Source organism: Dasypus novemcinctus, chromosome 26, assembly GCF_030445035.2.
Source record: "Dasypus novemcinctus isolate mDasNov1 chromosome 26, mDasNov1.1.hap2, whole genome shotgun sequence".
Taxonomy (NCBI): domain Eukaryota; kingdom Metazoa; phylum Chordata; class Mammalia; order Cingulata; family Dasypodidae; genus Dasypus; species Dasypus novemcinctus.
The window spans coordinates 24,790,653-24,803,963 of NC_080698.1; the positions used below are offsets into that span (position 1 = coordinate 24,790,653).

Here is a 13,311-nt window from a genome sequence, read left to right on the forward strand (position 1 = left end):
ACCCAATGAGAGAAAATATTTGGTAACCATATATCTGATAGGAGCTTAATATCCTATCTTTTTTCTATATCTTGAAAATAAAAAGACAAACAGCCATTCAAAAAATGGGCAAGAGATTTGAATGCTTCTCCAAAGAAGAAGTACAAATGGCTAAAAAGTATATGAAAAGATGCTCAACATCACTAGCTGTCAGGAAAATGAAAATCAAAATTACAATGACATACCATCTTATATCCATTAGACTGGTGGCTATGAAAAAAATAGAGGACTACAAGTGTTGGAGAGGATGCAGAGGAATGGGAACACTTATCCACTGCTGGTGGGAATGTAGAAGATCGAGATATTCTGGAGGACAATTTGGCGGTTCCTAAAAAAACTAGCTATAGATTTACCATATGACCCAGCAATTCTGCTGCTGGGTATGTACCCTGGAGAACTGAAAACAAGGACACAGACTGATATATGCACACCAATGTTCATAGCAGCATTATTCACTATTGCCAAAAGTTGGAATCAACCCAAATGTCCATCAACAGATGAATGGATAAACAAAATGTGGTATATACACACAAATGGAATACTACTCAGCTGTAAGAAGGAATACAGTACTAACACACAGGATAACATGGATGAATCTTGAGGGCCTTATGTTGAGTGAAGCAAGCCAGGCATTAAAGGACAAATACTACTTGACCTCTCTGACATGAATTCAGCAAATCAAGCTGTCTCAGAAAGCTAGAGACTGGATGATAGGCTTACAGGAAATAGTGAGGGGAGAAGAAGGTTGTAAAGCTGATGCCTACTGGGCGAAATCTATGATAAAGTGGAGGTAAATAGTAGGGCAGTGAAGGGATAAGACAGGGGCATAGCGATACTATTGGGTAGGGCTTTGCAGGCTTGAGGGGGGCTAGGGTTGGGAGGATGGGTCAGATGGTCCATGGAATAGGGGGGAGGGTTTGGCATGAGCAGATGAACATGGGAGATTGTCAGGTATGTGGTTGAAACTATAATGTTGAGAAAACTCTTTAGAAAATATAATAGAGAAGGGTTAATTGTTTAAGGTGTTTGACGGGGGTCATCTGGCACAGTGTTCGCCTGGGGCAGGCTTCTAGAGATTGTGTAAGAACTCATCTTGTCATATTGTGTTGTATCAGTGGGTGGAGACGCATGCCATGAGCTTGAAAATATTGTACCCCCATCCTGGGGCAGACTGATATTCTCAGAAGAGATTGTGCCTCTCGAGAACATGGGTGGTTCCCAATGGGGAAGGACAGACTAGAGTGTCAAGCCCTCAGCATTGTTGTAAGTATCTATGACTCTTGTCCTTCAAGCAGTGAAGCTTGGTTGTCACTGTGGGCTCTGAAGGGAGGGGGAGAGAGGAAGAGAATAGATGGAAGTGGGAGTAACCGAGGGGCAATGGAAGTGTTCCACAAGATTGTGCAACAATGGATATAAGCCATGTTAAATTTCACCAAAAATTTATAAAAGTGTATAGTCTAAAATATAAACCATAATGTAACCAAAAATTTAGAAAAGTGTACAGTCTAAAAGATAAACCATAATGTAAGCCATAATGGAATCATGGTTGGTAGCTATGTTTCAATATCTGTACATGAACTGTAGCAAATATAACATCCACATGTAAAAAGAGCACTGCCGGGGAAGTGGGGAAAGGATTTGATGTTGGGTATATGGGAGTCTCCAATTTTGTATATGTGACTTTACTATGATCTAAAACTTTTAAGAAGACAAAATAAAAAAAAAAAGGATGTAGACACTGAGGAAGGAATGGAGGAGATTGCCTTGCCACTGTACATGCAGGGCAACAACTATTACTGTGATGAAAGGAAAAATGTCAAAAACAAAGTTTTATGATATATTTCATTTTTTAATTCCCCAATTTGTTTTTTACTTTATTTTCATTTTTTTAATTATTATGTATTCTATTTTCTAATCTTTAAACCTGTCAATACTATTTCATTTTCCCACTAATTGAATTGGGCAATATATTAGGTTGCATTTTTAAAGAAGTTTCGGATCACAGAGGGGTTCAACTATGTCAGGGGAGGAGCACTGGTGTGGGGTGTCATTGATGAGGGATGCATGGTTGGGAGGGAGTTCTCCAGGGCATGCATATAGGGTATATAGATAGGTTCAGATGTTTGTTGGGTATTGTCATAGTGGATAGAGTTACATATGACAACTGAGGGAGTGCTGAATTCCCATCCTGGGAACTCTGTTGCATTCCCCATTGGAACAGCAACAACCCCCTGAGTGCAAGGACAAAGACCAGTGAAGAAGGATGGTCCAATGATGTGCCCTTCATACTGATGACTATGCTGATGAGCCTGTGTGCTTGAATTTCAACTAGGCCTAGAGCTGCAGGGTGCCTAAGAGTTACCTCCTGAGAGCCTCCATGTTGCTCAAATGTGGCCACTCCCTAAGCCAAACTCAGCATGTACATGCATTACCTTCCCCCCAGTGTGGGACATGACTCCCTGGGATAAACCTCCCTGGAACCAAGGGATTACACCATCACCAGCTGGTGATGCAACTAGAAAAAGAGCTAGAATAAAAGGGGGAAATAGTAAAGACAAAAGAGTTTATATGGCTAAGAGACTTCAAAATGAGTTGGGAGGTCATCAGAGGGGTCGGACTTATGCACATCTCAGCAGGATCCCAGAGACAACAAAGTAGATACAACCCCAGGTAGTGGTGTTCCTAAGGGCTACAAAGACACACATGACAGATGTCTCTGGAGTTCAGTGCCTTGCCAGTGGGCTCTACTTTGGAATTTGTGCTCCTGAATGTGATGGAGTTGAACTCACATGTGGCCTTTCTACATATGCCTCTTCTGTCACTTTTACTGAACCTGTGACTGGTACTAGAGTTTGTGTATGCTCAGGAGACTTGAATCTCTGAATTGTCCAGGGGCCAGCTGGGCCCTGAGCCTCAGCAGAGTTGTAACACCTACTCCCTGGTTGGTTGGACTTTCTCAGGTCATCTGACAGGGAGGTGAGAATGGTCAACCACCACACCAGGGAACCGAGAGTGTCCACAACTGCAAGCAGGAGAATCACATCTATCAGCCATGTGGGATCTAAACCCCCTTTCACTTAGAGGTGGAGTGGACATCGCCATCCCTGGGTCCACAGGATAGAGGAATATAATATGGATTGGAGTGGACTTGCTGATATTCTACTGTAGAACTGCTGTGACTCTAACAATGGAAGTTATTGTATCATTGATGTGGAGGCGGTGACCATAGGAGTTGCTGAGGGCAGGGAGAGGGAGGAAGAGGAATGATATGGGGCATTTGCGGGACTTGGAGTTGTCCTGAGTGATACTGCAGGTACAGATGCAGGGCATTATATATCTGCCATAGCCCACTGGATGGACTGGGGGCAAGTGTGAACTACAATGTAAACTATGGTCCATGCAGTGTGGGAGTGCTCCAGGGTGTATTCACCAAATGCAATAAATGCAATGAATGTGCCTTACTGATGAAAGGGGATGTTGATGTGGGAGGAGCGGGGAGGAGGGGAGTAGGGGAGAGTGAGGTATATGGAAACCTCTTACGTTTTTTAATGTAACATTTTGTGTGATCCACTTATCTTTTTTAAAAAAGGCAATATTAAAAAATACATACATACATACATAAACAAGAAGATGTCCATTGGGCTAGCCTATGGAAAAGATGGTTCCCCATATAGCCCTGAAGAGAAGAAATCACCTGTCTATAAATGACTCTCAGGCTGTGAAATCTAATAGAGTATGTCTTACAGATGTTCAGAACTCTGAGACCTGTGGCACCTGTTTTCCTTCCAATTTTCCCTATGGTAACGCAGATGTTTATTCTATGCCTATCCCTCTTTTGTGTATTGGAAACAGATAACTTGTTTTTTAAGTCTCACAGGTGTACAGCCAGAGGGACTTTGCCCCAAGACAAACTGCATGCCTGTAATTGATTTTTATGAGACCTTGTACTTAGCATTACTACTGAAATGATTTAAGGCTTTTGAAATATTAAGATGTAATTAATATATTTTGCATATGGAAAGAATATGTCTTTTTGGGATTCAGAGAGTGTAGTGTGACAGAGTGAAGTTCTTTGATGAATCCCAAAAAGAAAAAGTTTTTTTTTAAAACTATTCCATTCCCATGTGTGTGAGACCCTTTTTTATAGGACTGCATCAGTGAGGCATCACTCAGGTTGAGTCTACCCTTTTGCTGGGTCTGATATAAATGGAGACATAGACAGAAAGGAGGCTGCCATTTTTATCCTGCTATGTGAGAGAGGACTCCAGGATCACTAATAGCCAAAACTTAAGCATAAAGCTCCCAAGAGGCTGGGTCCCCGGACCAGCCCACAACTGAAGAGATGAGCCCTGCCATACGCTTGATAATCAATCACTGACTTTGGTGAGAAAGCATCTCTGATGGTTCTTTGATTTGGACATTTCGTGGCCTGGAACTGTAAGCTTTTACCCCAAATAAATTCCTTTTATAAAATCTAACACATTTCTGATACTTTTCATTAGCAGACCTGTGGCAAACTAAGACAGAAATTGTTAACTCTGTAGAACTCTGAGTATAAGTAATGGCTAAAACAACTCTAGGAGGAGTAAAAACAATAAGGAGGAACCAGCATGCACATAGGTTAGAGAGAACCCACATGTGTCTCTCCCAGAAGGAGACAATAAAAATAGAGATGCTTGACAACAACAACAAAAAAAGAAATTTACAAAGACAAAAACAATTGTCCCCTGCAGGGACTTTTCAAGAAAATAAAATAATGGAAAGCATCTACAGAACTACAGACAAGCAACACCTGGTGATGAACCAGTTTGGGTCCAGTAAAGCTAGCTTCTCAGAACAGACAAGCATACCAGTATATACCTGCTCCCCAATTTGTAAGACCCCCCCCTACATAAAATGGAAACTTAACATCAACCATCCAGAATATTTCCTCGCTTGCTTATGTGTTTGACCTTTACAAGCTGCCCTTCTCCACCCCAACAGTGGAGCTCTTTCCCACACATGGTTTGGATGCTGCCCAAAGCATGAATCATAAACTTCTCAAATAAACTCCCATAACTAATATCTAATATTTTTTAATATCTAATACTTTTAACAGACTTCATGGAGTAGTGGATCTTTCTGATGTCTAGGTAGGCAGGACTTTCAGATCATTCAGACATAGCAAGTTACATGGAGGTCCTCTATGATCTGCCTGTCATAAGCACACATTCGTGTGCTTTCTCATCAACACAGATGTCTATTCAAAGGGGCATACTCTAAAATGAAGCATGGTGGCTGGAAGGGGTCTATGCCAAGTGGAAAGGCATGTAGGTGGACCTGCTAACCTGAGTAGTCTTTTAGTCTTCCTAGATGAAACTTGAATTTATAGTAGAATATTTCCCTCACACAGACCCAAATTAAATTCCATAACTGTTTACCTCAGAATTGGTGGTTGGAGGAGGTGGCGTGTTGGCCCTTGTCACATAAATATCTATAATAGCAGTGCCTGTCCTAGGCTTGGTGGCTTTGCCATATTTCAGGTTGTCATCAATTATGTGCACTACAAGATGGTACTGCCGCCGCAGTTCAGCTCCAGTTTCAAAGTTGAAAGGATTTTTCACGATTAATTTTGGAATATTTGAACCTCGAGTTGGGTCAAATCCAAAATGGTTGTTCTCATTTCCTTTAAAAGAGATAATTTAAAAATTAGAATCATTTTAAGATATATTAAAAGGTTTTCTCTAGCTACCTTAAATTGATATTGAAAAATGGTGGGTGTAAATAAACAAAATTTCTATTGTACTCAGAATTCCTACATATATATATATATATGTGGCTTATTATAAAATTGAGATGAAGTAAACAATAAATTCCATTGGTTAGGAGTGAAAAAGTAAAGCTAAGATATTGGTCTGATCCCCTTCTGTGGCCAGCAAACTTAGCACTATTATCAAATTATTCTGCCTACTTGCTTTCCTTTACTCTACCTCCCACTCAGAGCAATCTGAGTCCCATACTCACTTGGTCCAGCCTAGATCAATATTGAATGGGTCTGTCAGACCATAAATATCTATTGAGCCCCACTAAGTTTTCAGGTCCTTTCCATGGCCCTGGAAACACTGTTGTCAACAAGATGCACATAGTCCCTGCCCTTATGGAGATTAATATTTTAAAGGAGAAGAAGACATTGAACTAGTCTTTATTATTGTTAATGTGTTTACTGATTTGATTTCCATACTCCTATTCTTTCAGATATATGACAGCAAGTCTGAACGCCACACTCTACATGGGTCTCCTTGTTATACTGTCTCATGATACCCAGAAGTTTTCCTTTGTATAACTTATCACCATTTATAATTTTTGGTGTTACTACTAGCTTAATGGAAAATGAGCTCCTTGAATAGAAGATTCACATCTGTCTTGTACACCATTGAAGAGCTATCTCCAAACACTCTTCCTAAAACACATTTGGTCTCCAATAATTGTTTTCCCTAGTCACAAGATGAGAAGTAAAGTTGATATGGATTTGTATAAATCCAACAATAATACAGTTCAAAACACCTGCCCCAGTGAATCTGTATTAACATCGTTAGGTGGAAATGTGGCTACTATTTTAGGCTAGCACCATGGACAGCAGATCACATCCCACTTAACCTTCAGTGTTCCATAAGTAAATGCAAATATCTCTTCATTGTCAAAGCATTCCTGTGAAATCACTGATAGCTCTACTACAGGAGGAATTAGACTGGACACATGGAAGTGAAAAGGAACTCTAAGGAAACTTAAAGCTAATGATATGAAATATTGATATGATCTTTATAAACATAATCATTTCTTAAGTGATATCACATTTAAGAGAGTATAACAAATGTCAAATTGACACATGCTCATGATTAAAAGAAAATATAAAAGCATCCACCAGAAACAATCTCAAAGCGCATTTCAAAATCTTGTGAGTCTCTGTCGTGGCAGTTTAGTTTGAAGCCATTGACGTTTGTCCCAGCAACAACATTGTCAAAAATGACTGCTTTGTGTAGAGAAGGTATGCAGACAGGTGCCTCATCATTCTCATCTTCGATGTCAACAGTGACCTGTCAGTGATGGAGGAGGAAGAAACATCATACTCGCATCTTTTGACTATTTATATACAAAATCAGAAATAAGCATCTGGGTAGAGACAGAGCATTTGGAATTATTAAATTAAAAGTCTAGAATTTTGAGTTTGAAGAAAATGTTCCTGCAGATTTGGGTTCTGGCTGTCAATCAAATAGTCAGTTGGTTTATTATTCTTGGGTCAACTGTGACATTTGGTGTGGTTGTTAGGGAGCTCTTTGGGCTCATTAAAGAAACCTGTGGAAAGCTTACAAATTAGTAAATGACAAGAAAGAAACAAGAATGATGCTTCTAAAAATTATAATCTCTTGAATCTTTAAATATTCATACTTAATGGCAAACATATCTTGAATTTTCTTCCTCTTTCTTAACTTAGGGTCTTCATTTTCAACGTTCTCTGAAGCACTATAGATTTGTTGGTAACTATATGATTACTTCAAAGTATGCTCTGACCTTAATTAGGGGCTGCTGACAACCTTTTATTAATTAAAATACCATAAACCAGGAAACTGTGATGATTTACATAGAAAAAGATCAAAATATCAAGGATTTATAAATGTCAATGATTGAATGCCAGTCTTCCTAAAAAGGTCATCTGCCCACCTCTTAGACGAGTAGTTTGTCTCTCAACAACATTTGCGCAAGAATCCCTAGTGTGCCCATATCTGCAAGTATTATTTAAAAAGTGCTTTCTGTAATATTGTAACAACACAGCTAAATTCTTGGGGAATAGTGCATTCTTTAATACTATCTCTGTAGACGGAATATAGTTATGTGTTCTATTTAAAATGTAAGATATTCTTATAAGTGAATCGATTTTAGGGAGATTGCTATGATATAATAGAAACAGCACTGACTTGGAATCAGAAATCTTTGTTAAAGCCCTGGGCCTCCCACTTGCTAACTCCGTGACTTAGCATTGCTCTACTCATCATAAAAAGGAGATAAATTCATCCATTCAGTGAATATTTATTGAGCACGTTCCAAGCATTCTTGTGGAAGAAGAAGACTTCTAGACAAGGAAGAAATGGCAGTGAACCAAAGAAGGTCCCTATCTTAATGCAGTTTATATTCTAAATATTCTAGACAATGTCGTGTAAGTAATTGCTACTCTGTAGGTTAAGGAGATAGGAATGGCTAATGGAACTATTTTGATAGGGATTTCAGAGAAGTCCTTTCTTTTTTGACCCACACTTTTTGTTCCCTTATCCCATATTTGATATATGTCTGTAAGAATATATCCTCATGGAATATGTAGTATTTGGTCATATGATTTCAATTTTCATAAATGATATTGATCTTTCCCATTTCCTACTTTTCTCACACAGAAACATTTTTTTCTGCTCTTTCCATCTTGCTGTTTGTACACTAGCTTGCTACTTTTAAAATTCAAATTTCCACTGTCACGCATAATGGAAAGACTTTTGTTAGTGGTTTCATTTGGACAGAGATGTGATTAAAGTGAGAATGTTAGCCACAGTCTTAGGCACACATTCTGGGGTGCAAACATTTTTGATATGTTGGAGAAATAGCAAGAAACTGAAGTAGCTGGATTGGCGTAGAGTTGAAAACAGAGATAGCCAGGACCAGATGACACAGGGCATTGTGGACCTCAGGAAGGACACTGGATTGTTTTTCGCTAAGTGATGGGAAGTCATTGAGAGCTTTAAGAAAGGAGGCAATTTGTCTTTTTAAAGAATCACTCCAGGTACTATGTGAAAAGAAGATTGTAAAGGGCACTTAAACAAGGGTGGATCTAGATAGGAGGCTGATGTACTAGATCAGATAAGGCATGACAGTGATACAACCAGGGGTTAACAGTGGATGGGTAAAAAGTGGAAGGATTCAGACTATATTTTGAAAGTAGAGATGACAGGATTTGCTGATGGATTGGAAAGATAACTTGAGGTACATGATAGTGCTTAAGTGCCCAGACTTAATCCTTCTATCTCTTTCTAGCTGGGTAACATTGGATAATTTACTTAACTTGGAATTGAAATTCTTCCATCTGAAAAAGAGGTGTTGGTAACTATATCATGGGACAGGATTGAAGACTAAATGAGATTATTAAGGGCAATTGATAGTTCTCAACAAAATGTGGTTTCTGGTGATGATGGATTCCTAAACTTTAGAAGTCCAAAGATTCGTTTCCCTTTTCTGAACTTTTATATCAGGTTTAAATCTATAGCATCAATATGGCATTTGTTTAACTTCTACTTTGTTAAAAAGCTCCCTGACATCACTATTGATGTCTTGCACTGCTTTGTCACCCAGGATACTTCTCTGAACTCCCTATCAAAATAGTTCAGCAAAACAAATTATTTTTATAAAAATAGAGTCATTTAAAGCTTATGTCAAAAAATCTACTGCCCCTCTTCTCATTTCTTTTTTTAAAATCAATTTTATTAATACATATTAATAAAGCATACAATCCATCCAAAGTATAGAATCAGTGGTAACTTGGTATAATCACATAGTTGTGCATTCATCACTTTGATCATTATTAGAGCATTTTCATTATTCCAATAATAATAAACAAAAAACAAGAAAGCTTTACCCCTTAATAACCACCTCTCAATCTCTCTATGCTTCCCCTGCTGTATATAGCTGCTACTCTGTTTCTGTCTTTCTAATTTATTTGTATTTATATTTTGTATAGATGGAGTCAAACAATATGTAGTACTTTTTGTCTAATTTCTTTCACTTAGTATAATTCCTTGTTTTACCCTTAATGAAAGATTATTAATATATTACTATAGGAAGCAGACTTGGCTCAATGGATAGAGCATCTGCCTACCACATAGGAGGTCCAGGATTCAAACTCAGGGCCTCCTGACCCATGTGATGAGCTGGCCCACGTGCAATGCTGATGCACGCAAGGAGTGCCATGCCATGTAGAGGTGTCCCCTGTGTAGAAGAGCCCCACATGCAAGGAGTGCGCCCCGTAAGGAGAGCCGCCCAGCGCGAAAGAACGTTCAGCCTGCCGAGGAATGGCACCGCACACACAGAGAGCTGACACAGCAAGATGATGCAACAAAAAAAGACACAGATTCCTGGTGCCGCTGACAAGAATGCAAGCAGACACAGAAGAACATGCAGCGAATGGACACAGAGAACAGACAACTGGGGCAGGGAGGGGGGGAAGGGGAGAGAAATAAATCTAAAATATATATATATATGTATATATATTACTATATACTACTGTCCATATTTTGCTTTGATTGTATTTTTGCCTGATATCAACATCTTGCAACATTAATGTACATTTATTCAGTTTCAAAGAAAAAGTCTTAAAAATGCATTAACCATATTCATATTTTACACGAGGTTTTGCTGTGCTATACAGTCCCATCTTACATTTTTTAGCTTTTCTTCTTGTAGTATACATGACCTTACACTTTCCCTCTCAACCACTATCACACCCATATATTAGCATTGCTAGTTACAAACACTATGATGTGCTTTAAGCATTTCTATTCATTTCCAAAGATTTATAAACAATCTTTCTACCAATTCTGTACAGATTAGCCCTCCGATTTCCATTCTCTAACTTCATTCTATTTTCTGGTAACCTATATTCTAGTTTTTAACTCCATGAGTTCACACTATATATTTAGTTCATAATAGTACAGTCCTACAGTATTTGTCCTTCTGTGTCTAACTTGCTTCACTCAACATAATGTCCTCCAGGTTCACCCATATTGTCATAGGCTTACTTCACTTCTTACAGCTGCCTATGTATACACCACAATTTGTTTATCCATTCATTGTTTGATGGACACCTGAGCTGTTTCCATCTTGTGGCAAATGTAAGTAACACTGCTATGAACATCAATGTAGCAGGTTGATATTGTTTATTAATTCCAAAAATAGAGAGTTTGGATTATGTTTGTAAACTGATTTGTTTCTCTGGGCATATTAGATTATATTGGATTCAGAGGTTTCACTTTTACTTGATTAAATAACAATTAAGGCTTTGATTGGGCCATGTCAGGGGGCTGTTGAGTCTGTTGGGTGGAGACTTACAGAGAAACCTCACCATAGAGAAGGGAGGTGAGAGTTTTTATCCTGGAGCCCAGGAAGTAAACACACAGAGAAGCAGATACATGAGGAAGGATACAAAGCTCCATTAGACACAGAAGAGGCCCCTAGAAGAGAGACAAACTGTTCACCTGATAGTCTACAGCTGGCCCTGTGGAGAGAGCAGAGCAGCTGTGTCCAGAGAAAAATGAACCCCTGGAAGAGGAGAACCCAGGAAGCCTGACCCTTGCAGATGTCGGCAGCCACCATGTTTCAACACATGGCAACAGAGTTTGGTAAGGGAAGTAATTTATGCTTTATGGCCTGGTAACTATAAGCTTCTACCCCAAGTAAATGCTCTTCATAAAAGCCACCAGATTTCTGTATTTTGCATCAGCATCCCTTTGCCTGACTAATGCAGTCAGTCTGCACATGTCTGTTCGTGTCACTGCTCTCAGTTCTTCTGAGTAATTGTATTGCTGGGTCACATGACAAATCTATATTCAACTTCCTTTGAATTCAACTTCCTTTGAATTGCCAAACAGTGGCTGTACCATTCTACATTTCCACCAACAGTGAATAAGCATTCCTATCTATCCACAGCCTATCCAACACTTGTAGGTTTCCTTCTTTTTAGTAGAGGCCATTCTATTAGGCATGAAATGATATCTCATTGTACCTTTGATTTGCATTTCTGAAATTGCTAGTATGAACTTTTTTCATGTGGCTTCTTTGGTTGTTGTTGTTGTTTGTATTTCTTCTTTGGATAATTCTATTTAAGTCTTTTGTCCATTTTTTAATTGGATAGTTTGTCTTTTTATAGTTGAGTTGCAGCATCTCTTTATACATCATGGATATTAAACCTTTTATTAGATATGTGATTTATAAATTTTCTCCCATTGAGTTGGCTGCCTTTTTACCATTTTGACAAAGGCTATTGAGGCGCAAAAGTTTAATTCTGAGGAGGTCCCATTTATCTATTTTTTTCTTTTGTGCCTCATGCTTTGGGTATAAAGTCCAAGAAATCAGCACCTACCACAAGATCTTGAAGATGTTTTCCTACATTGTCTACTAGTAGTTTTTATGGCCTTGGTTTTTATATTTAGGTATTTTATCCATTTTGAGTTGATTCTTTTACAGGTAGTAAAATAAGGCTCCTCTCTTATTCTTTTGTTTATGGACATCCAGTTCTCCCTTCACTATTTATTGAAAAAACTGTTTTGCTCCAGTAGTGTGGACTGGGTAGGTTTGTCAAAAAACAGCTGGCTGTAGAGGCCAGGAATGTCAATTCCATTTCACTGATCAAAGTGTCTAACTTTATGCCAATACCATGCTCTATTGACCATTGTAGCTTTGTAATATGTTTCAAGGTCAGGCAGTGAGAGTCTTCTCACAAGACTCTTCTTTTTTAGGATGTTCTGGGATATTTGGGTGCTCTTTCCCTTCAAAATGAATTTGGTGATTGCCTTTTCTATTTTTGAAAAGTAGACTATTGGAATTTTGTCATATCTTATTTTCGTCTGTCTTTTTACTCTTTAGGTTATCCTTTCTGATAGTCTTCCCTTCTATACTCTCCTCCAAGCCTCTCTCTCCTGTATTTTCTTTCAGGCCATAAGTCTCCCTTTAATACTTCCTGCAAAGCCAGATTCTTTTTTACAAATTCTCTTAGTTTCTGTTTATTTTTTAATATTTTAAAATCACCTTCTTATTTGAAGGACAATTTTTCTGGATAAATAATTCTCAGCTGGCAATTTTTCTCTTTCAGAATCTTAATTAAGTCATACCACATCTCACCTCCATGATCTCTGATGCGGAATCTGCACTAAGTCTTACTGTGCACCCCTTGTACATGATCGTTTGCCTCTCCCTTGCTGCTTTCAGAATTTCTCTTAATTTTTGGTGTTTGACATACAGAATAGACCATGTCTTAGAGTAGGTCTATTCAGATTTATTCTGATTGGGGCACACTGTACTTCTTGGACATGTAAATTCATTTCTTTCATGAGAGTTGGGAAATTTTAAACCATCATTTCTTCAAATCCTTTCCTCCCCTCCCTATTCCCTTCTCTTTTCCCTCTGGAACTCCCATGACACATATGCTGTTGCACTTCAGGTTATCATTCAACTCCCTGAACCCCTGCTCAATTTTTTCCATTC

The 13,311-nt window shown here is 38.6% G+C and overlaps 1 protein-coding gene across 1 annotated transcript in view; it reads right to left on the reverse strand.

Annotated features, from left to right (window-relative positions):
* LOC101435925 (cadherin-related family member 3) overlaps window positions 1-13,311 on the reverse strand; it is a 107,210-nt gene that overhangs the window by 19,627 nt on the left and 74,272 nt on the right. The window contains exons 13-14 of the mRNA XM_058288236.1: window positions 6,941-7,112; window positions 5,460-5,704 (exon numbers count right to left, since the gene is read on the reverse strand). Coding sequence (XP_058144219.1) covers window positions 5,460-5,704; window positions 6,941-7,112 — 417 coding nt within the window. The remainder of the gene's footprint in view (window positions 1-5,459; window positions 5,705-6,940; window positions 7,113-13,311) is intronic.